Source organism: Thalassophryne amazonica, chromosome 12 (assembly GCF_902500255.1).
Source record: "Thalassophryne amazonica chromosome 12, fThaAma1.1, whole genome shotgun sequence".
Lineage (NCBI taxonomy): Eukaryota > Metazoa > Chordata > Actinopteri > Batrachoidiformes > Batrachoididae > Thalassophryne > Thalassophryne amazonica.
This window is the reverse complement of record NC_047114.1, coordinates 15,542,155-15,569,485: the sequence shown is the minus strand read 5'-3', so window position 1 is coordinate 15,569,485 and position 27,331 is coordinate 15,542,155. Positions and strand designations below refer to the sequence as shown.

Sequence of the window (27,331 nt, the reverse complement as noted above, 5' to 3'; positions counted from 1 at the left end):
GAACCGTGTCCACTTCGATGTGCCTCACAGGTTTAGAAAAAATTTTGATCAAACAAAGTGCCAGTCTCTCAGCAACTTCTCAGACAAAGGAATTCCGACGAGGGGCTGGACGACTCCTCCCACAAGGAGTGCTCACAGGCGGATGAAGTCACCGACAGGTGTGGAAAAACTCACGCATGCGCAGGAGGGTTCAAGCATGTCTGACGTAAAAACATATGAATGAAATCCATATAGTTTTTGAAAAAAATAAAAAGGACCTATACTTTATTGACAGCCCTCGTATATATATATATATATATATATATATATATATATATATATATATATATATGGATTCAGGTGAACCAGTGAATTTTGTCTGTTATAATCAAAATCAGTTATATGTATAACATGGACAAAATCCATTATATGCATAAAATGGTATATATATGTACTGGATTAGTTACAGCCAAGAGGTGCCAAATGAACTACAGGGAATCCCCAACACCAATTAGGCTTATGTATTTCCTTGATTAAACACTTGACCTTGAATAGGCACCTGCCTCGTTTAATAACCGGGTCACAACTTTGTCTAAAAAAACAAAACAAAAAACAACACCTGCCTTAAATAAGCAGAAGGTATTATATGCATTAAAAATATTACATTTGGTCAAGTCACTCTTTTTTATAAGTCTGCTGCGGAGTGGTACCTTAAAATCATAACGCCTGATTCAAGCTTCTCCAGCTGATGTTGACGTGCATGTGACCCTTTTAAAGTTCAAATTGCATCTTAATGCAATTTGCTGCATGAACAGCAGCTTTTTCTGGATTAATTTGTTCCTCAACGAGCTCCACTTCTGTATATAATCATCAACCTCTAAACCAACGGTACTTATAATTTTCCTTCATGAATTGCGAGTCATTTGAGGGCCTTTTTCCGACTCTGTGTTGTGATGTTGATCAGATTTGTGGACTTTTCTGCCAAATGTATTTGATCCATGATCAAAATGTAATTGGAGTGCGCACTGCAAAAACTTTTAAAATATGACGGGGGAGGAAGGAGTGAAAACATAAAAGTGACAAATCATAGAAGTCTCCAATTTAGCAGGTGCATGGGTTCTCAGAGATCTTGTAGTCTGCTCCACTCACTGATACTCCTTGTATGCTGTCATTATCTCAAAAAATTTCAGCAAGTGGTTCTATCCTTATAGCGAATAATAAAGGAAAAAGTGGACACCCCTGGCTAGTTCCACATTTCATTCGGATAGGTTCAGAACAATGTCCGTTTACTCATGCTTTTGATGTGGGTTCTGTATACAACACTCTAATCAATCAATCAATTTCAATCAATTTTATTTATATAGCGCCAAATCACAACAAACTGTTGCCCCAAGGCGCTTTATATTGTAAGGCAAGGCCATACAATAATTACGTAAAAACCCCAACGGTCAAAACGACCCCCTGTGAGCAACCACTTGGCAACAGTGGGAAGGAAAAACTCCCTTTTAACAGGAAGAAACCTCCAGCAGAACCAGGCTCAGGGAGGGGCAGTCCTCTGCTGGGACTGGTTGGGGCTGAGGGAGAGAACCAGGAAAAAGACATGCTGTGGAGGGGAGCAGAGATCAATCACTAATGATTAAATGCAGAGTGGTGCATACAGAGCAAAAAGAGGTGAATAAAAACAAACAGTGCATCATGGGAACCCCCCAGCAGTCTAAGTCTATAGCAGCATAACTAAGGGATGGTTCAGGGTGACCTGATCCAGCCCTAACTATAAGCTTTAGCAAAAAGGAAAGTTTTAAGCCTAATCTTAAAAGTAGAGAGGGTAATCCAGTTAATAAAATCAGAATGAAATCCCACTTTCCCCAGCATACTTTCCAAATACAACCAATCAACCCTATCAAATGCTTCTCAGCATCTAAGCTGAGAAGCACTGATGATTCCTGTTTCTGTTTTGCTGCAGACATAATGTTTAGTGTTCCTCTTATATTGTTTATTCCCAAGTGACCAAGTATAAACCCTGTTGGATCAGACTTAAATATACTGTTCATGCACTTTTTAATTCTTTTGGCCAATACTGTTGTTAAAGGCCCCTTCACACAAAGTGCGAATTTGGTTGAATTGTGCATTAAGTGCGCATGGAGCAGGAATTGTATGCAAACCGTGTAATTTCGTAGCGGCTTCTAATGCCTCGTAGACCTGTTGCTACAACTATTTGCACACACCAGCGGCTGAAAGACAGAGTGTGCACTGTGCGAGCCCATCAAACCATCTCGCGGCATTTGACAGCCAAATTCCAATTGACACGCATGAACATCTAACACTGCTCGCATGGCAAAATGTGTGGCATGGACCGTCAGATCATAACACGCAGCAGGGGATCAGACTGTCACTTCAACCATGTGAGCTCTGTTCCACGTGAGGTGTCCTGTGGAGCGCCATCCACAAGACATGCGAGTTGACAAGACGCGCGCGCAGCCCGACAGGACACGCGCCAGCATATGAATGAGATGAGCGAACCGCTTCTCATTCATGTCATTTCATGACTGTATGTCATGTAAAGCCCTCTCGTCAAGCGAGCAGTATTGCTCGCTTGATAAGAGGGATTTAAAACAATACGATGTTTTTATATGGTGCGTCGTTTCTGTTTTTTAAGTACATCTATGTGTTTCCTGATATAAGGTAGTGTTCAGCACCTTTTACAGGACAGTGATGGTAGTTCACTTGGTAAAGTTTCTGACTACAATCAGAGCTTTTGGAAGGCGCAGGTTGAAATCCCGCAGGTGACATGATTTTTTTTTCCAGCTGCGTGATGTGAGCTGGTGCCACTGTGTTCCGCGTGCACGAACCATCGCAGCAGCATCGTGCACACCTGCCTGTCGGCAAGATGTTTCGTGGTGAGCACGTACCAGGTGCCCCGATGGGTGTCGCTCTGGAGTTGTACATATTCACACTATGTGTGAAGGGGCCTTAAAATTTTAACATCACAGCACAACAGACTGATTGGTCTGTATGAGGAACAGACCGAGGGGTCCTTTCCCTCCTTGAGGATTACTGATATTATTACCTGAGACCAAGATTTTTGCAGGTCTTTTTTGGCCAAGGCATAATTATATACCCTTTGTAAAAGGGGTGTAACTTCATCCAGAAAATGCTTATAACCATCCATGCCCGGTGACTTATTATTTTTCAAATTTTTTATTGTATCCTCTATTTCCCTCTTTGTAGTTGGATCTCTTATGGCTTTGACTTCATCATTTGTCAGTTTCGGTAACTTAATTATTCCTTGTAGGTTTTCAGATTTCTCTGCTTTGTTGTGTATTTCTGGTGAATCATATAGTGCCTCATAATTACCTGAAAATGCCTCAGCTATGTCTTTCGGATGCGATACTACTTTTCTTGAAGATGGGTTTACTATCATCGCCGCCGTGCGGTTAGCTTGTGCTTTGCGCAACTGAAAGGCCAGTAGCCTACTGGCCCTATTTCCTGACTCGTAGTATTTTTGATTGGCAAAACGTAAGGTCCCCTCAGCTTTATATGTCAACAAGTCGTTAAGTGCCTGTCTGTTTAAGGTTAGATTTCAAAATATTTTCATTATTTGTTTATGGTATTTCTCTAAATCAATTATACAGTCTTCTAATCTTTTTCATTCTTTATCTCTGTCTTTCATTATTTTAGAAGAAAGTGCAATCAGTTTTCCCCTTTACACCACTTTCACAGCTTCCCATAAAGCGGAAACTGAAACTTCTCCATTGTCATTATGTTCCATATAATCCATCCATTCCTGCTTTATATTCTGAACTACTTCCGGATCATTCAAAAGTGATACATTCAACCTCCAAGGTTAAATTCTTTTATAATTCTCTAACCTTATTGACATCACAATTGGAACATGGTCTGATATCGTTATGGGATCTATGTGACAATCCACAACAGTATAGGCATCTTTTTTCAATACACAAAACAAAACAATTCTGGAGTAGCTATTATGGACCTTTGAAAAAAAGTGTAGTATGTCCCTGCTCGAACAGTTGTTTGTCTAACTTCTGATTCAATACACAGTTAAAATCAAAAATTGTTTACATTTCTTTAAAGAATCCTGTGTCATCCTCATTTGGTGCGTATAAATTTAAAATTGTTATCCTGATTTCCCCACTGCTCCCCACAACCATAATATGATGGCCACTTTTATCTTCATGTGTTCTATCAATAGTAAGCCCCAGAGTCTTGTGGTACAGAATAGCTACCCATCTTTTGCTTCCCTTTTCACAAGCAGAACTAAATACTTGGCCAACCCAGTCTCTTTTAAGTTCCTGTGTTCTTTGTCATTGAGGTAGGTCTCCTGAAGTAAAGCAATTGAGCAATTCAACCTCTTCAACTGTGACATAACTGTGACATAACCCCGGAGGAGCTGTGTGTAGATCGGGAGGTCTGGGCAGCTTTGCTTGAGCTGCTGCCCCCGCGACCCGACTCCAGATAAAGCGGAAGAAAATGGATGGATGGATGTTATAGCTAATAACATTTATACTGTCCATACCTGATGTTTATACCAACAGTAAGAAAACCAACATTATCTTTTGCTAAGAGCTGCTGAACATTAATAACCAAAAAAAAAAAACACACACCATAAAGGTAGTCCTTGAAAACAGAACAAATAAATAACTATAAGGGCTTCCCACTCCCCGTGACTCTTGGGCAGAGAGCCGTAGCTCTCTGGGCTGACTGCACTAAATGCAGTAGCGACGATCATCCAGGAAATCCCTGGCTTGCAATCATGTTGTATTAAAAGCCGAGTGCTTATCAAAATAAATAGAATTCTTTCCCCTCACCCCTGCAAAGACCCCTATCTACAAAATATATAGTCATAAAATATTAGCTGAAAACAAATATATCCCTTTGAATTACCCGATAAATGAGATATCAGATCGCTACATTCAGTCCCTGCAAATGTCCATTTTTACTCCTTTCTTTACTCACACCCAGTGAGCCTTGAATCTTCATTGTCTCCGCAGATTAAGGACAATATTTCTGCTGGGATTAAAAAGTCTCAGCTGGGCTGGGTAGGGTGACTGGGCTTTGACGTTCTTTTCTTTCAGCTTTTTTATTACCTCTCGAACCTTTTTCCTCTTCCTCTGCACCTCAGAGGCGTAATCTTGATCCAAGTAGACCTTATGTCCCTGAAGCTCAGCATTCCGTTGCTCCCACACCTGCTGCAGCATTGCCTGTTTCACTTTAAAATCCAGAAATTGAACTATGATTGACCGCGGGGCCACAGCAGCATCTCTTGGCTTTGGGCCCAGGGCTCTGTGTGCTCTTTCCAGTTTAATATCCATTCCTTCTTCTAATTCCGGGAGTTATACAAAAAGTCAGTTACAAACTTCGTCATGTCATCTTTCTCAGCCCCTTCTGGTATACCGTAGAGCCTTATATTGTTACGACGGAGTCTGTTTACCATGTCATCACATTTAACAGCGAGGTTAGCTTCCCGTCTTAGCAAGTAACTCAGTACCTTCTCACACTGCGTGCATTTGTCCTTGACAGCACCCACTCTTTCCTCAGTGTCACCCAGTCTCTTATCAAGCCCCTCGGTTCATTGTTTTAAATCATCCATAGTGGATTCCAGCCTTGAAAGAGTAATCTTTAATTCACCAAAAGGTTCTTTACTTTCCTGTCGGAGCTTGCGAAGCTCCCATTGCATCTCTGGCTCAGCGTTAGCCTCCCCAGTGCTTTTCATTGGTGTAGCTTTGGCTAGTGTTAGCTATTTGGGGCCCACTTTACAGTCTTCGTTTTTTCCTCCTCTCGTGTTTCTTCATGTTGCTTTATGGGCCAAACTCATGACCTCAGTTACCTTGTCTTGTGTTCCTGTGTTCATTTATCTGTTTGTAACTTTTAATCAGCTATTTTAATGGGTCAGTCGAAGCTGAGAAATTAGATGCCCGTCTTGGCTATGATGTAGGCGGAAGTCCTCCCCCTCATCTTTTCTGAGAGATCTGTCAATAGTTTTGCATTTGGCTATGATCAGTGTCACTACTGGTAGCCTGGTGAGGTACCTGGACCCTACAGAGGTTACACAGGTAGTCCAGCTACTCCAGCCACATCAATACGTACCACTGCCATAAGGTTTGCTGTGTCTCCCAGGACAGCCTCAAGAACATAGAGGAGATTCCAGGAGACAGGCAGTTACTCTAAGAGAGCTGGACAGGGGTGTAGAAGGTCCTTAACCCATCAGCAGGACCGATATCTGCTCCCTTGTGCAAGGAGGAACAAGATGAGTACTGCCAGAGCCATACAAAATGACCTCCGGCAGGCCACTGGTGTGAATATCTCTGACCAAACAATCAGAAACAGACTTCATAAGGGTGGCCTGAGGGCCCACTGTCCTGTAGTGGTCCCTGTACTCACTGGCCAGCATCGTGGAGCTCGATTGGAACAGCAGGATTGGCAAGTCCATCACTGGCATCCTGTACTTTTCACAGATGAGAGCAGGTTCAATATGAGCATGTGACAGATGTGAAAGGGCAGTAGAGACAGTTATGCTGCTTGTAACATTATTCAGCATGGCCAGTGGTGGGTCAGTGATAGTCTGGGAAGGCTATTCCTGGACTAAATTTGGACTGCATTTATATAGTGCTTTTCCATTTGCGCTTTACAACTGTGCCTTACATTCACCCATTCACACACACACAAGTCAGGGTGCTGCCATGCAAGGTGCTCACTACACACCGGGAACAACTAGGAGATTAAGGACCTTGCCCAAGGGCCCCTAGTGATTTCCTTGTGTGGCTGGGTTTTGAACTGAGGATCCTCTGGTCCGAAGCTCAACACTTAACCACTAGACCATCACCTCCTCACCTGGAAGGGTGCACAGACCTCCACAGGATAGAGAACACCACCCTGACTGCTTTTAGGTATTAGGATGAAATCCTTGGAACCACTGTCAAACCCTACTCTGGGGCAACAGGTCCTGGGTTCCTCCTGGTGCACGACAATGCCCAGCATCATGTGGCGAGTGTATGCAGGCAGTTCCTGGAGGATGAAGGAATTGATACCATTGACTGGCCCCCACACTCACCTGACCTAAATCCAATACAACACCTCTGGGACATTATGTTTTGGTCCATCCAACACTGCCAGGTTGCACCTCCGATCATCCAGGAGCTAAGTGATGTCCAAGTCTAGATCTGTTAGGAAATCCCCCAGGACACCAGCTGCTGTCTCATTAGGAGCATGCCCCAACATTGTCAGGCATCCATACAAGCATGTGTGGGCCATACAAACTACTGAGCACCATTTTGAAATGCTGCAATGAAATGTTGGCAAATTGGACAAAACAGCCACATCATTTTTTTTTTCAGCCCACTATAGATTTACAATTTTTATTTCCATCACACGATGTGGCATCTTTTCATTCCTATACCATTACCCAGTCCATATCAGGAAAGTATACTGCATGATTTTTTTTTCATCAAGATCTGATGCATTTTTAAAGTGTTCCTTTTTGTTCGGTGAGTTTGTCATATTTGCGGAGTTTTCTGCCAAACATATTTGACTCATGATCGAAATGTAATCAGCGGGTGCACTGCAAAAACTATTCAAATATGATGGGGGAGGAAGGAGTAAAAACATAAAAGTGACAAATCGCAGCCCTCTGCTGTCTCCAATTGAGCAGGTGCACAAGTTCTCAGCCACGCAGAGGGTTCTGATCTAAAGAGGTTTGGTTTGTCACACCCAGGGATATGTGTGAACCGTAACACCATATTACAGTTTTGTTCATAATCACTAACTTTGAATTACACCCTGGCTCATTTAGATCCCATGTCTGACCATGGTTAAAAAAAATAAATGGCCAGTATTTTAATCAAGGAAATACGGTACCCACATTCCTCGAATTGGCGGGTGTCAGTGCTGAACTTCATTTTGTACGTCTGTTACTGGGCATGTCCAGACTGTTCTGTCCGGTACATGCGAGGATTTTTTAATGGAAATACATTATGATGCATTTCCATTAATGTTTTGTCCAATGTGAGCGAAAATCTGTTATACAAAATCTGTTATATGCGGTGTTTATTACATGGAAAACCAAACAAAAGCATTGGGACTTTTGCTTTAGTCCAGTGAGTGCAAATATCCAGTCTATACGATGATGGTTTAGGCAAGTTTTACTGTATTTCAGGCCTGAAATATTTTTACATCCGCCAAGGACGTACAGTTAATTTGCATATAATGGATTCAGGTGGACCAGCAAATTTTGTCCATTATAATCAAAATCCATTATATGTATAAAACAGACAAAATCCATTATATTTATGTAACAGATTAGTTACAGTCAGGATGTGCCGAACGATCTACGGGGAATCCTGAATTGGGACCTGCCTAATTTAATGACTGCACGTAATTTTGGAACATGTGGAAGACCTTAAATGCAGGAATAGATGTACATTACTAAATAAAATTAAGTTGACCACACACAAAATAAGAAATACTGTATCTTGGGTTCATGGTGCCTGCAATGACAGAACTCAAAACAAATGCAAGAATCAAAAAGGACTCAGTCACAATGACGGATACTGAAGGAAGTGTACAGTACTGACCATGAGATCTGTCATGCTCTTGCCACTGACAAAATCACTTGAGGATGATGTCGCCAACGTCTGAATCTGGTCTAACTGCTGAAGCAGGACTGTCTTTAGCCATTTGCATGGCAGGATAGCCATGTCTCCAGTGACCCGAATACTTGTATAGACCTCCTCTGGAGTCACTCCCTTTTTCTCCCCATCCTGACAGCATAAAGACATGATACATTGGAGAAGGTGGACTGAGATCAATTTTCTATTCATTCAAGGTTAAAGACAGTGAAGTTGACTTGCCCTTATCAGCTGGATCAACTTTAGCCCCTCCTCTTTCATGCGCTTCTGCCTCCATGAGTCTAGGTCTTCTGTGGCCGGCTCTTTAGGTTTAACTGGCAGAGCTGGGACCCGTCTGACAGGTGAGGGAGGGTGAAGCTTTGCAGGTAGGGTGGCGGGCTCTGGACGAGCCAGGTCACACATCTCACACATTGTTGCAGGGGAATAGTTCAGATATGTGCAGAATTGACACACCCACTGAGAGACAGAGAGATAGAGAGAGAGAGAGAGAGAGAGAGAGAGGTCATGATCCCCTGAGTTCCTAACATTTTTGCTAAAAACTAGAAAAAGTACCTTCAAAGTGGAACAAACTTGAATACGAGGTCTGTTAGAAAAGTATCCGACTTTATTTTTTTTCAAAAACCTGATTGATTTGAATCACGTGTGCTTGCATGAGCCAACCTTGAACCTTCGTGCGCATGCGTGAGTTTTTTCACGCCTGTCGATTGCGTCATTTGCTTGCAAGCAGCCTTTGTGTGAGGATGGGTGGAGTCTCTCGTCGTTTTTTCTTTGCAAGGAAATGGCGGAACGACTGGAGCAGCGCGACTGCATCAAATTTTGCCAGATACTGGGCGACAGCCAGGTCGAAACCATTCGGATTATTCATATGGCTTTCGATGACGATCCTCTAGGCATCACACAGATTAAGGAGCGGTACAACCGGTTTAAAGACTTCCGCACAACGGTGGAGAGCGCGCCACGCTCCGGGCGGCCATCAACATGCTGAAATCAATCAATCAATTTTTTTTTATATAGCGCCAAATCACAACAAACAGTTGCCCCAAGGCGCCTTATATTGTAAGGCAAGGCCATACAATAATTATGTAAAACCCCAACGGTCAAAACGACCCCCTGTGAGCAAGCACTTGGCTACAGTGGGAAGGAAAAACTCCCTTTTAACAGGAAGAAACCTCCAGCAGAACCAGGCTCAGGGAGGGGCAGTCTTCTGCTGGGACTGGTTGGGGCTGAGGGAGAGAACCAGGAAAAAGACATGCTGTGGAGGGGAGCAGAGATCGATCACTAATGATTAAATGCAGAGTGGTGCATACAGAGCAAAAAGAGAAAGAAACAGTGAATCATGGGAACCCCCAGCAGTCTACGTCTATAGCAGCATAGCTAAGGGATGGTTCAGGGTCACCTGATCCAGCCCTAACTATAAGCTTTAGCAAAAAGGAAAGTTTTAAGCCTAATCTTAAAAGTAGAGAGGGTGTCTGTCTCCCTGATCTGAATTGGGAGCTGGTTCCACAGGAGAGGAGCCTGAAAGCTGAAGGCTCTGCCTCCCATTCTACTCTTACAAACCCTAGGAACTACAAGTAAGCCTGCAGTCTGAGAGTGAAGCGCTCTATTGGGGTGATATGGTACTACGAGGTCCCTAAGATAAGATGGGACCTGATTATTCAAAACCTTATAAGTAAGAAGAAGAATTTTAAATTCTATTCTAGAATTAACAGGAAGCCAATGAAGAGAGGCCAATATGGGTGAGATATGCTCTCTCCTTCTAGTCCCCGCTAGTACTCTAGCTGCAGCATTTTGAATTTACTGAAGGCTTTTAGGGAACTTTTAGGACAACCTGATAATAATGAATTACAATAGTCCAGCCTAGAGGAAATAAATGCATGAATTAGTTTTTCAGCATCACTCTGAGACAAGACCTTTCTAATTTTAGAGATATTGCGTAAATGCAAAAAAGCAGTCCTACATATTTGTTTAATATGCGCTTTGAATGACATATCCTGATCAAAAATGACTCCAAGATTTCTCACAGTATTACTAGAGGTCAGGGTAATGCCATCCAGAGTAAGGATCTGGTTAGACACCATGTTTCTAAGATTTGTGGGGCCAAGTACAATAACTTCAGTTTTATCTGAGTTTAAAAGCAGGAAATTAGAGGTCATCCATGTCTTTATGTCTGTAAGACAATCCTGCAGTTTAGCTAATTGATGTGTGTCCTCTGGCTTCATGGATAGATAAAGTTGGGTATCATCTGCGTAACAATGAAAATTTAAGCAATACCGTCTAATAATACTGCCTAAGGGAAGCATGTATAAAGTGAATAAAATTGGTCCTAGCACAGAACCTTGTGGAACTCCATAATTAACTTTAGTCTGTGAAGAAGATTCCCCATTTACATGAACAAATTGTAATCTATTAGACAAATATGATTCAAACCACCGCAGCGCAGTGCCTTTAATACCTATGGCATGCTCTAATCTCTGTAATAAAATTTTATGGTCAACAGTATCAAAAGCAGCACTGAGGTCTAACAGAACAAGCACAGAGATGAGTCCACTGTCCGAGGTCATAAGAAGATCATTTGTAACCTTCACTAATGCTGTTTCTGTACTATGATGAATTCTAAAACCTGACTGAAACTCTTCAAATAGACCATTCCTCTGCAGATGATCAGTTAGCTGTTTTACAACTACCCTTTCAAGAATTTTTGAGAGAAAAACTGGTCATTTCAGCATGTTGATGGCCACCCAGAGTGTGGCGCGCTCTCCACCGTTGTGCGGCCATCTTTAAACCGGTTGTACCGCTCCTTAATCTGTGTGATGCCCAGAGGATCGTCACAGAAAGCCGTCTGAATAATCTGAATGGTTTCCACCTGGCTGTCGCCCAGTTTCTGGCAAAATTTGATGCAGTCGTGCTGCTCCAGTCGTTCCGCCATTTCCTTGCAAAGAAAAAACGACGAGAGACTCCACCCATCCTCACACAAAGGCTGCTTGCAAGCAAATGACGCAATCGACAGGCATGAAAAAAACACACGCATACGCACGAAGGTTCAAGGTTGGCTCATGCAAGCACACGTGATTCAAATCCATCAGGTTTTTGAAAAAAATTAAAAAGTCGGATACTTTTCTAACAGACCTCGTATTTTTGCAAGGATCTGAAGAGGACCACAATATACAACCAAAATAAAGAGTTAAAAAAACGTTTTTGGACAAAATCACTTGGAGGGATACTCTGAACCAAGGACGAACCCAAGGATTATTTCCCCACTAAAGAAACAAAGCAAATATCTGGAAATAACTGTGGACCTGAGTGAGTACTGTTCGTCTGAGGCAATAACTAGAACTGGAACGTATTGAATTTTAAGTGCGATATCGAAACCTTTAAAAATATGCTGTGACTTCTGGCAACGACTTGCAAAGAAGCAAGTTGTGAATACTTGACTCAAGTGTGACCTCTGGTAACCCTGAAGTGCAAAGAAGGAAGGTGTGAAAACCTGAAAAATGGATGATCCAGGGAAAAACAAACGCTGATTGAGGAAGGCTTCTCCAAAATGAAAGAAAAGGCAGAAAAAAACCCACCATGACCAAGGGGACATCCAGTCTTCTGCTGATAACACGACAGAAGAACAACACCACCAACCCCCCACCACAGAGGCCCTCCTGCTAACTGAGTTAAGAGACAAATTCATTCAGTTAGAGGTCAGACAAGTGGAGATGGAACATAAACTCATCACACATCAGTCTGGACAGACAACAACCAAAGACAAAAGCAATCCCCTACCCACGTGACAATGCAGGGGATAGAGACATATCTGTTCTCTGGGCTGTGGTAAAAACACTTCAAAACAACCGGGAAATATCAAAGCAGGAGCCGAGTCAGCTCTGGGAAGAAGTTAAAGGTATAAGTAGTACGTGTTAAGGCTGGAGAAGAGGCAGCTTGAAGAAGAGGTGCTAAAGCTGCAAAACAAGGTGAGAACACAGACAAGCAAACAACCCACGAGAGCACTGCCCCACCCCAGGAGACTTCAGAACAACAGGACTCAGACCACAATCCCAACCAATCAGCACAGGTGCTAAGTCAAGAAGTACAAACACAAGAGTACAAACACAAGAGACCCCTCCTCCAACAAACACTACTACCACACCTACAAAAACAAACACAATACAAAACCCACAAATTGTCCTCCTCATGCACTCAAATGGGAAATATGTGAAAGAAAAAAACATTTTGCTAACCACAGAGTTGGAAAAAGTCAAGTGCCGCAATACAAAACATGCCATGGCAGGCCGCCTGGGTTCCCTCAGCCATGTCCTTATACACACCAGTACGACTGACCTGAGAAGGCAGGGAAAAGAGGTGGCGACATCAATCAAGAGAGTGACAGAAAAAGCCACTTCCACAATCCCAAACATGCCGACCCTGCTACCTAGATGGGAATTCCACCCCGCCCTCATGCAAAGGATAAATGCACAAATCCCCAGAGTGTGTGTTTGAAGTCAAATGTTTATATTTTACCCCATCTCACCTTAGACCTGCACAGCCTATATAATGAAGTGCATGTCCTTAAGGCAGCAGTCCCAATCTTTGCAAAGACCCTGAAGGACATCAAACTCAACCACAGACTAAGCATGTCCCACAGGAGCAACCAACAGATGAGCTCCCCACCCAGCCCAACAACCAGAGGACCTACTCCACACCTGTTCCATCCGGAGGGTACCCCATGCCATGCAGAAGACCTGCTCCACCCAGACAACATCCTGCTGCACCCAGAGGACCTGTTCCATCCGGAGGGCACCTCATGGCACCCAGAAGACCTGCTCCACCCAGACAACACCCTGCTGCACCCAAAGGACCCATTCCATCTGGAAAACACCCCGTGGCACCTAGAGTTACTGCTCCACCCTTGTCCGCCTCCTCCTCTGGAAAAACAACACACTGAAATATGGACCATGCTTGGGACCCCGGCGAGAGTGGTCACATCTCCTCCTCTCTCCTCCTGTTTGTCTCTATCTCTGCCCCAACCTTCAAAGTCCCAACTTCACCAGACTGTGAATTCTTTGAACTGCTTCGGAATAACCATGGAATTTCTCGGATAGTCACACGATTGAAAAGTCACCAAAAGCCGTCTCAATCATCTGAATGGTTTCCACCTGGCTGTCGCCCAGTTTCTGGCAAAATTTGATGCGGCGCTGCTCCAGTCATTCCGTCTTTTTCCTTGAAATGAAAATCCGCTGAGCGCACAGCACACGTCCCACACAAAGGCTGCTTACCAGAAAATGGTAACGCAATCAATAGGTGTGAAAAAGTTCATGCATGCGCACGACGATTCAAGGTTTGCTCATGCAAGCACACGTGATTCAAATCCATCAGGTTTTTGCAAAAAATAAAAAGGTCCGATACTTTTCTAACAGACCTCGTATACAAAAAAACACCACTACATAAACTCCAAAATAAACTTAAATGTGCACAAACGAGGAGCAAATCCCAAAAGCACCCCCACCCCAAGGTACAGCTCCGACGGCCCACAAAGAACCCCCCACAACAAAAACTGGGACCAAAAAACACAGGGGGAACAAAAAACAGACACCAAAAGCAGAACCAGAAACAAACAAAACCCCAAGACCCCCAAAATGACACAAACCAGGGAGGGAGGAGGGGGCAGGAAGGCAGGGACCACCACCAAGCAAACCTGGAATACCAACAGGACATGCAAAGGACGGTACAGAACTCAAAAAACGGCCCAAGGGCCTGCAGTTCCCTGACCAACCGGAGGCAAAGGCAAGAGCTGGAGCCAGACCATGCAGACGGGCAAGAGACAGAGGAAGAGGCGAAGACTGACCACATAGGACCGGCGAGTGTCACAAGCAGGGTCAGGTGGGCGGCCACACGGTTGGCAGGAGTCCAATGCCACATCAGGAGGGCGACCAGGCTGCTGGCAAGAGTTCATCAGGACAACCGGAGCTTTGCAGGCAGGCGCCCCGAAGTCTGCCCCCACCTCGACTGGCTTTCCAAACGACACCCTGGGAACCACCGCGGGCGGACTGCCAGAAGGCACACTGGGAACCACCTCGGGCGGACTGCCGGGCAGCGCTGGGAACCACCTTGGCCGTGGCTGGACTGCACGCTCGGAACCACCTCGGCCGGACTGCGCGCTTGGAACCACCTTGACCGCGGGCGGACTGCCGGACTGCGCGCTCGGAACCACCTTGGCCTCGGGCGGACTGCGCGCTCGGAACCACCTCGGATGCGGGCGGACTGCCGGACGGCGCGCTGGGAGCCACCTCGGCCGGACGGCGCGCTGGGAACCACCTCGGCCGGACGGCGCGCTGGGAACCACCTCGGCCGGACGGCGCGCTGGGAACCACCTCGGCCGGACGGCGCGCTGGGAACCACCTCGGCCGCGGGCGGACTGCGCGCTCGGAACCACCTCAGCCGCGGGCGGACTGCCAGACTGCGCGCTCGGAACCACCTCGGCCGCGGGCGGACCACCTCGACTGCGCGCTCGGAACCACCTCGGCCGCGGGCGGACCACCTCGACTGCGCGCTCGGAACCACCTCGGCCGCGGGCGGACCACCTCGACTGCGCGCTCGGAACCACCTCGGCCGCGGGCGGACTGCCGGATGGCGCGCTCGGAAACCACCTCGGCCAGACTGCCGGACGGCGCGCTCGGAACCACCTCGGCCAGACTGCCGGACGGCGCTCGGAACCACCTCGGCCAGACTGCCGGACGGCGCTCGGAACCACCTCGGCCAGACTGCCGGACGGCGCGCTCGGAACCACCTCGGCCAGACTGCCGGACGGCGCGCTCGGAACCACATCGGCCAGACTGCCGGACGGTGCGCTTGGAACCACCTCGGCCGCAGGCGGACTGCCGGACTGCACGCTCGGAACCACCTTGGCCGCAGGCGGACTGCTGGAAGGCGCACTCGGAACCACCTCGGCCACGGGCGGACTGCCGGACACACTGAGGTGCCAAAGTTGACCCAGGTGAGAGACCAGCCGGACAACAGAGGCCCAAAACAACAACAACAGTGTTGTCACCAGGCCTACAGGTGCACCCACAGCCAACTGTGTTGACCCGAATGGCTCCTCACAGACATCCATGTCATCTGGACCAGGAGTGGACGGCTCCATCGGAGCACAGACACCCCTGAGCATGAAGCCGCTTGATTCCTCGGGGCTCCTGCCCCTCTCGGGTGCTGGATCTGATGAGTCCACGTCTGCTGACTCCCCAGGACCACTGAAGTGGTAGGTCTGAGGGACAACCGGCCCTTCACCAACCATGCAGGGCTCCATCGAGGCAGTGGGCTGCTCCATTGGAACCTCTCCGTCAGGCTGTAGAAGTCCAGAACCATTCCCCGACCTGCAAAACACTACAAAGGAGGTGCGTCGCCTTGTGACTACCCCCGAACTGGAACCAAAGGTAACAGGTAGCTCACTAGCTGCTCTCAATTCAGACCAAGATGGCAATCTTGGGTCAGGAGCAGCAGCCCCGACAGAAGATGGCTGATGGTCCTTCTTGCCGCATTTGGACCACGTTTCTTTCTTTTCTTTGAAATGCAACCCCCACCAGGTGAGACCTGAAGTGTGGGTGGCAGGGGTAGAGCAGCTGGTGACTGGGGTACCTGGTTACCAATGGGGAAATGTGACTCACCGGCTGTGGCAAACAAAACACGGAGTCAAGGTGCTGTGGAGGTGAGATAATTGGGTCTGTGTCTGTGGTACGAGAGCGGGTGAGAAGTGTGGATGAGATGTCCGGTGTATGTTGTTGCATGTGTATGGGAGTTGTGTGGATTGTGTTAGTCTGTGGAGACTGATGGTGCATATGTTTGTCAAACTGAGTGTCTGTCAGTAAGGGGGGCACTAAATAGGAAGGGAAAACAAGGGAGGACGGATTTGGGGCCAATGAGGAAGTCAGACATGGCGTGGACCTCCCAGCTACTATGGAGGTGTTAACACAAAAGTCAGTGGAATCCTGTGGAGCCGGTGAATACAAAAACTCCATGGGGTTGTCAATGTATGGGGGAACTTGTCTTTGTATGAAAAGAGATCTAATATGATTGAGGTCTGGATAAGCAGCCAGAAGTCCAGGTTCGGTATGCGTGAGATTATCTACTGAATCCAAGATTGAATCTTGTTCAGTCCGATCAGTGTTGTCTACATAATCTAAATAAAGATCCCAAATCTGAAAAAAAAAAAACCTCTGCCGTGTTACGGAGGTCCAGGACTTCACAGTCCTCCTCAGACTCGAAGAAATGATCCCCTTCCTGGTCAGAAAGAAACCCATCCTCTGATTCAGAGCAGTCATAATCAATTTGAGGAGGAGCAGCTCCTGGGTCTGGAGCCCGGAATCCCACCAGCCAGTGCTGGTGGGATTCCGGGCTCCAGACCCAATCTGGAAGCCTCTCTGCCTCAAACAAATCATCCAACTCATATAATTCCGGAAACTGTTCAAAAATCCAGTGATTTTCCTCCACTAAATCCCACGCTTGATCCAAAAGTCCATACCGCCGACCCGGTGTATTACTGTGGTGAAAGCTGTCAAACAGCTGAATTAACTGAGGAAAAAATGAATTGGATTGCTTTCCAGTCTGAGCTAGTGGGCGTGTTTTGCTCCGCAACACATTGGCTGTCCCGGGACACGTGTCTGAGAGGCTGACTACAGCCGACTTCCAAGTCTGGTTTTAAATGATTAAGTTCACGTGACCAAAAGTACTGTTCAGGATCCCCTGCCCATTCGGAAAGTCTGTCTTGGGCAAAAAGCCCCTCCAAAGAAAATAATTCTGGAAAGAAATCAGAAGCCCAAGCATTTCTGTCCAACAAATCCCACGTTTGAGCCAAAAAATCCTCCTTCTTTCTCAGATGATAGCAACAGCGAAAACAATTAAATAATAATCTGAACTGTTCGCCGAAGGCTTTGAACGCCACGACGTCGGGATATCCGTCTGCTGGGTCCATATGATCTGGTGGGTTCATTTCTGTTACGGTTTTGTTCTAATAACGAACCCAGAGTTGCAGACAGAAACCACGAGAAGCGTGTGCGATCAAAACCCAGAGTGATTTATTGGCAGAGCCAAAAGCAAACAATTCATAACATACAAAAACAAAGTACAAGCGTTAATCCCAGGAGGCTGCAACAAATAACGAAAAAAAAAACAGCGGAGTGTGCGACTACAAAGCAATAAAAGAGCAGGTGACGGAGGATGAAGCGCGGAGGAAAAATATGTACTCACGGAGTGCGTGGAGAGCCAACAACGAAGAATGAACCCGCACCCAAAAACTGACAGGTGCCAACTTAAATACCAAATGACCTAAATGATTACAGGTGTGGAGAATCAGCAAGAACAAACAGAAATGAACAAACACGAGGTGACTGAATCTAATGCAGACTAGACGGTGCCAAACAGCGCAATTGATTACAAGGGCTGAGTGACAAACATAAAATAAACAACCATCAAAAAATGAAGGAAAACTCATAAACACAACATAGAACTCAGGTGTTAAAAATGGAGAAACTGACATAATAAATAATATTAAATGAAATCATAAACTCCCAAACAAAGAAAGAACTCAGGAGCAAATAAAGTGTGAGGGTAAAGGACTAAACATAAATAATGTGAAAAAGAACAAAAACTTTAAGAACTAAAAGTGACCAATACTCAGAGTTAAAGCAAAGTGGAACCAGACTAACAGGTGAGGATCAAGGGGTGGGACAAGGGGGCCCAGACCACCCACAAGAAACAACATGAACAGGAAACTTATACCGAAAAACACCACTACATAAACTCCAAAATAAACTTAAATGTGCACAAACGGGGAGCAAATCCTAACAGGTTCCCTCCGGGTGCTCCGGTTTCCTTCCACATATAAAGACATGCAGGTTAGGTGGATTGGAAACTTTAGAACTGTCCAGGTCTCCTTTGTAAAAAAGATCTCAATCTCAATGGGACTAAACTGGTTAAATAAAGGTTAAATTAAAAATACCACAATGCAATGTGTGAGGGCTACTTCCGGGCATCACCACTGACAAGTGGGATTGCATGTGATTACACAATTGCCTGCAATATTAAGGCCGGGGTTCTATAATCTAATCTATAATATTATAGATTAGTTACCTATTGAAATATTTTATTCTTTTGCAAATTTGTCAGTCTCCCCTGGAGTTGGGGCCCTAATGAAAAGATGACATTGCATTTCAATGGAGTTCAGTGCTCAGCGGAAGGATTTTCTGAGTATAGACAGAAATATGCCGCATGTGTGTGTGTGTGAGTGAGAGAGTGTGAGAGAGAGAGAGAGAGAGAGCGAGAGCGAGAGCGAGAGAGAGAGAGAGAGAGAGACAAGGAGCTTCAAGACAAGGAGCTGAGCTTACTGTTAGGAATGGGGCCGAGCCGATCCAATATTGGTACGGGGTTCCGATACCAATGTAATTCATGGATCTGAACAAAAATTTAAATCCAGGAGCAATGTCTGAGAGGTGGAGTAATGAGACACGCCTTTGTTCAGGAGTTCCCTTCACCAGTTTGCAGCCAGCTAGCAGGCAAGCATTGAGGAGTCGCTGACCAACTTTTCATCACAACATGTCAGCTGGTTAGAAATATTTTATACTAGAAACAACGCAAAGTAAGACAGCAACGTGCAATGTTTGAAAAGTCATTATTTCTTCATTGTAAATAAATATCTTTTCATTCACAACCAGCTGTTTCCTTGCTGCCAACGTTTGGGTCCATAGCCTGAACCGGTCCCGTCCCATCCGGACCTCTCACCACAACAATTTACCACAGTTAACAGGGTACCAAATATGATGTATTTGATACCCTGTTCCCTACATGTCTCCACTTAATCTCCAGCTCAGACTTGGTAAAGATTCTTTTCTTTCCTTTATTCGTGTTAAATGATTGGACAGAGAGGGGAATCTCAGGTCCCAGGGCCTAAATAAATTTGCATATTTAGATGAGGAGGGGACAGGGAGGAGTTTGGTACTTCTGCATGTGTGCTCAATTCCATGTTGATTGGGATGTACAAAAAGAACATGCTTGGATGCATGCATATGTACACTTTGATAAATCTGATTTTTTTTTTTGGCATATAATAGTTACTGGGTTTTAGTGTATGCCATGTTTCAGTAGGAAATCCACGCACGTCTTTGTTCATGAAGCCCCTGGACATTTGACCAGTCAGAATGCCAGAATACGTGCAGAAGACAAAATGGCAAACAAACATACAAGGAGTGGGAAAGCTCTCCGACCGGAACTCCGCTCGAAGTTTTGAACATGCATAAAAATTTTTAACAAACTTGGCGGACATCAGCTGACAAGGAGCGCATGTTGTGGATGGACAATTTCATACATTCAAATTGATATAAGTGAATCATCCATCCATTTTCTGTACCTGCTTACTCCAATTAAGGGTAACGGATATGTGAATCACAATTATCAACATAAGATAAGATGAATTAATAAAAAGTCGGAAAAAAGCCATAGTAGGGCTGTGACAGGAAGTGCATCCAGTGTAAAACAAGCTAAAATAAAGATCGAATATCCATACCAGATCGGTCGAGGCCCAGGTTAACAAGGACCACCACCGATGCCGTTGCCCAACAGGGTGCCAGGGGAAATTCTGCTACTGCTAGATGAAGAAGAAGAAAATGAGGAGAAGAACATGTCCAGAAACAACGGGAGAAGAGGAAAACAAGAAGGATGGAAGTAAGAGTCGGACTTTGTGGAAGGACAGATGGTACTGTAATTGATTTTGCAAAAAGGATGGAAATGGCTGAGGTAAATACCTACTTTAAGAAAAGGGAGGAGCACAGAGTGTCATATAAGAGTGCAAGGTGCACATAGGTGTGCTACCTTCTTTGTAGGAGATGCAAGCTCAAAGAAATTGAAGACTGTGAGGTGGTGGCAGGGGAGAGTGTAGCCTTGCCCAAGGGCCGTTAGTGATTTTCCAGTCAGACGGGGATTTGAACCCATGATCTTCTGGACTCAAGCCCGACACCTTAACCACTAGACCATCACCTGCCCCGAAATGTACTGTAGAAGTAGTGAGGCAGACAGCTAGGAAGGTACTGGGTATGGCATCTGGATAGTGGAAGGAAGACTTGGTGGTGGAACAAACACATCCAGAAAAGCATTAGGAGAAAGAGGTTGGCATTGGGCTAGTCAGAGAGATGAAGAAAGTAGACCGGAATACAAGGCAGTAGCAAAAGCTAAGAAAAGGCATATAGCAAGCTGTACAAGAAGTTAAATAGTAAGGAAGGAGCAAAGGACTTTCTCCTTAGACAGACAAAGGGACATATCTGCAAAGGATGTGCAGCAGCTTCAGGTGGTAAAAGATGCAGATAGTAATATGCTGACAAGTGAGGAGAGTGTGTTGAGAAGTTGGAGGGAATAGTTTGATGAAAGATGGAAATGAGAGAGAGAGAGAAAAGACTGGATAACATGGATAGAGAAATCAGGAAGTGCAAGAGATTAGTAATGATGAAGTCTAGGGGAGATGGCAGTGGAGTTTCTAACCAGATTGTTTAATAAAATCTTGGAAATTGAGAGGATGCCTGAGGAGTGGTGCTGGTTCCTATTTTTAAGAACAAGGGTGATGTGCAGAGCTGCAGTAATTACAGAGACATAAAGCTGATCAGCCACAGCATGAAGTTATAGCAAAGAGCAGTAGAAGCTAGGCTTAGAAAACAAGTGAAGATATGTGACCAGCAATATGGTTTCATGCTGCGAAAGAGCACTACAGATGCAGTGTTTGCTCTGAGAGTACCGATGGAGAAGTATAGAGAAGGCTTGGGATTACACCAAGGATCAGCTCTGTGTCCTTTCTTGAATACAGTGGTAAATGGACTGCATTTATACAGTGCTTTTCCATCTGCATTAGATGCTCAAAGCGCTTTACAAATAATGCCTCACATTCACCCCTATGTGACGGTGCTCCCATACAAGGGGATTAATAGGGGCCCTTAGTGATTTTCCAGTCAGGCTGGGATTTGAACTGAGGATCTTCTTGTCTCAAGCCCAACACCTTAACCACTAGACCATCACCTACCATCAACCTAGATAGGTTGATGGTAGGTGATGGTAGGTTGATGGATTAGATCAGACAGAGTTTCAATGTACTATGACATTTGTAGATGACACTGTGATCTGTACTGAGAGTAGAGAGCAGGTTGAGTCTAGCCTGGAATGTGGAAATATGCTTTGAAGAGAAGGGGAATGAAAATCAGTAGGAACAAGACTGAGTGCATGTGTGTGAATGAGAGGGAGCCCATTGGAATAGTGCAGTTACATACTTGGGGTTAACTGTCCAAAGTAATGGAGACTGTGGTAAAGAAGTGAAGAGAGTGCAGAGAGAACGCAGGCAGGGTGGAGTGGATGGAGAAAGGTGGAGAAAGGTGGCAGGAGTGATTTGTGCCCAAAGAATATCTGCAAGAGTGAAGAGGAGAGTCTACAAGACAGTAGTGAGACCAGCTATGCTGTATGGCTTAGAGACGGTGGCACTAACAAAAAGACAGGAGACAGCTGGAGGTGGAAGAGATGAAGATGTTGTGATTCTCTTTGGGAGTGACGAGGATGTACAAGATTAGGAATGAACAGCTCTGGTGGGTCAGTTTGGAGACAAAGTCAGAGAGATGAGATTGAGATGGACTGGATATGTGCAGAGGAGGGACCCAGGGTATATAAGGATAGGATGCTGAGGATGGAGCCACCAGGCAGGAGAAGAAGAGGGAAGCCAAAGAGGGGTTTTATGAATGTGGTGAGGGAGGACATGCAGGTGGTTGGAGTGACAGAGGAAGATGCAGAGGACAGGGTGAAATGGAAATGAATGATTTGCTGTGAAAATGGGAGCAGCCAAAAGAAGAAACGCTATAGTCATTTCCATTGCAAACTAAGACACAACAGATCAGGAAGTAAAACTTAATCTGTTTGTCCTGCTGCATATTATAAACTGTCCAAAACAAAGGAAAAAGAAAAGTTTCATATCTCCTCCGCATCAGTGTCCACAGCGTCTAACTCATGATTGTGTTAAAGTTCAAAGAAAATAAAAACAGTAATATAACAATATAGCTAAGTGATGACTTTAAATTTAAATTTCAACTTTTGCTTTTAAAGATGGGAAAGAGAATGTTAAGGGCCCCGTCACACTAGAGCATGAATGCCGTACGAATCACACGAATTGGTAAAACAAACTGCTGCATTCGTAGGGGACAGATATTCGTACAGCCGTGTATGAATTCCGTACGAATACCCAGAATGTGGTATGAAGCCGGTTCGAATGATTCACGCAATTCGGAGTGAAGCAGCACCCAAATCCAAGTCAACTACCCAGAGTGCAGGTCAAATGCAGACATAAACCTTCCCCCATGAAAAAACAGAATAAAATAAAAAAGGCAAAGAATAAAACCCAACAATGCCGGCACCAGAGATATTGACAGGGCGAGCACTGTGGTCAGCTCTTTTGAAGACCTGCCATGTCACACTGTTGGGTGTCAAATGGCATCCAACCAATGGACAATCAGATGTAGACCAGGGTCCCCTGACCACTGCATCAGTGGAGTGCATGTGTGATCATCGACGTGCACACCCACAATCGTTATTACTGATAGGGGTGAAAGATTAGACACTTGCAGGAACTGTGCTACTCAAAAAAAGGTTTTTGCTTGCGTCCTGCCCCACGGCGAGTCAAAGGCTCTGCGTGGTGTGCCATTTATGCCCATAATGTGCATGATATTATAGATCCATTGTCAGTCCATCTCATATGTTGGAGGATGCATCTGTATTATCATGTTATCATGGCTGTTACGCCCCATCCAGATAGCTGCAGTGCGTGTCAGCGCATGACTGCGCAATGTTCATGTCTAGTGCACATGATGATTGCATGCCACAGACTTTGCGCATTACAACAATTGAGATCTGCCGATGTGATCACACTCTTCCAGATGCTGATGGGTTGCCATTTTGGATGCCAGTGCGGATGCCATTTGAGGAAACAGTCACACAGCAATACGACCACCGTCCGTAGGAATATTCCCCAGTTCAAATCCAGCATGATAGTAGTGTTCCTGTTCTCTACATTCCTGCCAGTTGTGCTAATTTGTGCCACACAAATGCTGTCCGAGGAATTCAAATGCAGCTCGAATGCAGTTTGACTGTAGGTCAAATTGCACGAATGACATTCGAAAGTCAATTCATATGACATTCATGCAATGCGTGCTCTAGTGTGACGTGGGTATAACAAGCACATTAGACAAGCACATTAGATAACTAACCTGGCTGTCAGGGTCCCCAGGCATGCCCAGTACTGGTGCCGGTGGTCTGGGGGGCGTGATGGGATGGTGTGAGGAGGTCACTGGAGGTCGCGTGGCCAATCGGGGTCTTTCACACACCTCACATAAAACACTGCTTGGTGCGTTCAGCACAGTGCAGCTCTTACACTGCCACTCTGAAGTTAAATGCAACAAAGCATCAGCTCACAGCCGTCACAGCATTTAGCTGTCACTGAGATTAAACATCAGAAATCCTCAACTACTGTATTAAGATGCCTGAATTTTAGGCGGATGTCATCATTCAAATAACAGCATACGTCATCTCAAAGCCCTAAACACAAGCAAAGTTCAAACCTCACCAAGTCTATGAACAAGTACACTAGTGAAAGTGGTAAGGAAGGACTCCCTCAGGCATTTTTTGATTATAGGAACAAACCAGGGCTGGGTATCAATTCCAATTTAAAGAATTGATTAGATTACGATTCTTAAGATTCAGAATCGATTATTTTGATTCACGGCAATCCGATCTGATATCGATTTGGGTTGGTGTTACTGAAACCGCTTTTGAGCTGTTACCTGATTGTCCAGTTATGCAACATATTAGTACTATTTTATAAAATTTGGCCCTCAAAATGCAGGCAACAGTGTTTCAGAGAATTCTAAATTTAAAATTTTCTGGGGGATAATGGCCCCAGTCTATCCTACACACGCAGTGCTTGCAGTGCAGCATGCTGGAGGAGAACTTTTCTCCTGCAGCAGGAGAACATGGTTATGAGAAAAGTTCTCTGGCAGCTGAGAGAAAGTTCTCCTAAGTTCTTTTGCAGCAGGATAACTTTTCCCCTGCAGCAGCAGAACACGGCTATGGAAAAAGTTCTCCCAGAGACCTTCATGAGCAGTCTCACAGAAATAGCACGTTATGAGGAACGAAAAAAAAAAACAACAAAAAACTGATCTGTAAATTAAACAGAGGACGATTCTCTTTTCTTGCCTGCAACAACAGTCCCAGTAGTCAAGACTGACATCTTTAAATGGCTTTGACAGAGGCTGATGAATAAACTGTGGATGTGCTGCTTCTAAATTACAACCAATGCATCCACAATCAATGTAGAGAAATGATAATTTAATTTTTCCCGGGAAACAGCATAATGGCCCAGCTGCAGCATACTTTTTCAGCCGCGCTGTTTTAATGCTGCAGAGAAGTGCATGTATATATATATATATATATATATATATAATTTGATTACAATTTGTTCATGTAAATGGGGAATCTTCTTCACAGACTAAGGTTAATTATGGAGTTCCACAAGGTTCTGTACTAGGACCAATTTTATTCACTTTATACATGCTTCCCTTAGGCAGTATTATTAGACGGCATTGCTTAAATTTTCATTGTTACGCAGATGATACCCAGCTTTATCTATCCATGAAGCCAGAGGACACACACCAATTAGCTAAACTGCAGGATTGTCTTACAGACATAAAGACATGGATGACCTCTAATTTCCTGCTTTTACACTCAGATGAAACTGAAGTTATTGTACTTGGCCCCACAAATCTTAGAAACATGGTGTCTAACCAGATCCTTACTCTGGATGGCATTACCCTGACCTCTAGTAATACTGTGAGAAATCTTGGAGTCATTTTTGATCAGGATATGTCATTCAAAGCGCATATTAAACAAATATGTAGGACTGCTTGTTTGCATTTACGCAATATCTCTAAAATTAGAAAGGTCTTGTCTCAGAGTGATGCTGAAAACTAATTCATGCATTTATTTCCTCTAGGCTGGACTATTGTAATTCATTATTATCAGGTGTCCTAAAAGTTCCCTAAAAGCCTTCAGTAAAATTCAAAATGCTGCAGCTAGAGTACTAGCGGGGACTAGAAGGAGAGAGCATATCTCACCCATATTGGCCTCTCTTCATTGGCTTCCTGTTAATTCTAGAATAGAATTTAAATTCTTCTTCTTACTTATAAGGTTTTGAATAGTCAGGTCCCTTCTTATCTTAGGGACCTCATAGTACCATATCACCCCAATTAGAGCGCTTCGCTCTCAGACTGCAGGCTTACTTGTAGTTCCTAGGGTTTGTAAGAGGTAGAATGGGAGGCAGAGCCTTCAGCTTTCAGGCTCCTCTCCTGTGGAACCAGCTCCCAATTTGGATCAGGGAGATAGACACCCTCTCTACTTTTAAGATTAGGCTTAAAACTTTCCTTTTGCTAAAACTTATAGTTAGGGCTGGATCAGGTCACCCTGAACCATCCCTAGTTATGCTGCTATAGACTTAGACTGCTGGGGGGTTCCTATAATGCATTGAGTGTTTCTTTCTCTTTTGCTCTGTATGCACCACTCTGCATTTAATCATTAGTGATTGATCTCTGCTCCCCTCCCACAGCATGTCTTTTTCCTGGTTCTCTCCCTCAGCCCCAACCAGTCCCAGCAGAAGACTGCCCCTCCCTGAGGCCTGGTTCTGCTGCAGGTTTCTTCCTGTTAAAAGGGAGTTTTTGCCTTCCCACTGTTGCCAAGTGCTTGCTCACAGGGGGTCGTTTTGACCGTTGGGGATTTCCGTAATTATTGTATGGCTTTGCCTTACAATATAAAGGCCTTGGGGCAAGTGTTTGTTGTGATTTGGCACTATATAAATAAATTGATTTGATATATATATATATATATATATATATATATATATATATATGTAAAGTATGTAAAACGTTTGTGCACCCCTGATGATTTCCATGATTTTCCTTTATAAATCATTGGGTGTTTGGATCAGTAATTTCAGTTAAATATATCATATAGCAGACAAACACAATGATATCTGAGAAGTGAAATGAAGTTTATAGGATTTACAGGAAGTGTACAATAATTCTTTAAACAAAATTAGGCAGGATTGTTGGTTTCCGAGCATAGACAGCCCGCTTAAAATCACACCACAGATTTTCAATAATATTCATGTTTGGGGACTGAGATGGCCATTCCAGAACATTGTACTTGTTGCTCTGCATGAAGGCCTTAGTAGATTTTAAGCAGTGTTTAGGGTCTTGTCTTGTTGAAAGATCCAGCCCCGACGCAACTTCAACTTTGTCACTGATTCTTGAACATTGTTCTCAAGAATCGGCTGATATTGACTGGCATCCATGTGACCCTCAACTTTAACAAGATTCCCAGTACCTGCACTGGCCACACAGCCCCACAGCATGATGGCCTCACCTCCAAATTTTACTGTAGGTGGCAAGTGTTTTTCTTGGAATGCTATGCTCTTTTTCAGCCATGCATGCTGCCCCTTGTTATGTCCAAATAACTAAATTTGTGTTTCATCAGTCCACAGCACCTGGCTTGTCCAAATGTGCTTTAGCATACCTCGAGCGACTCTGTTTGTGGCATATACGCAGAAAATGCTTCCTCTGCATTACAGCATTATACAGCATCTCTGTGTGCAAAGTGCACTGTATAGT

At 44.6% G+C, this 27,331-nt stretch overlaps 1 protein-coding gene and 1 long non-coding RNA gene across 4 annotated transcripts in view; one reads left to right on the top strand and one right to left on the bottom strand.

Annotated features, from left to right (window-relative positions):
* LOC117521692 (E3 ubiquitin-protein ligase RNF31) overlaps positions 1–27,331 on the bottom strand; it is a 198,606-nt gene that overhangs the window by 85,125 nt on the left and 86,150 nt on the right. For all 3 annotated transcript variants that reach the window (XM_034183024.1, XM_034183027.1, XM_034183025.1), the window contains 3 exons: positions 23,882–24,054; positions 8,847–9,080; positions 8,571–8,756 (listed from right to left, as the gene is read on the bottom strand). In XM_034183024.1, coding sequence (XP_034038915.1) covers positions 8,571–8,756; positions 8,847–9,080; positions 23,882–24,054 — 593 coding nt within the window. The remainder of the gene's footprint in view (positions 1–8,570; positions 8,757–8,846; positions 9,081–23,881; positions 24,055–27,331) is intronic.
* LOC117521693 lies at positions 3,669–26,386 on the top strand. The gene is made up of 3 exons (XR_004564023.1): positions 3,669–3,994; positions 18,530–18,538; positions 26,374–26,386. It is a non-coding gene; the product is annotated as an uncharacterized LOC117521693 (long non-coding RNA).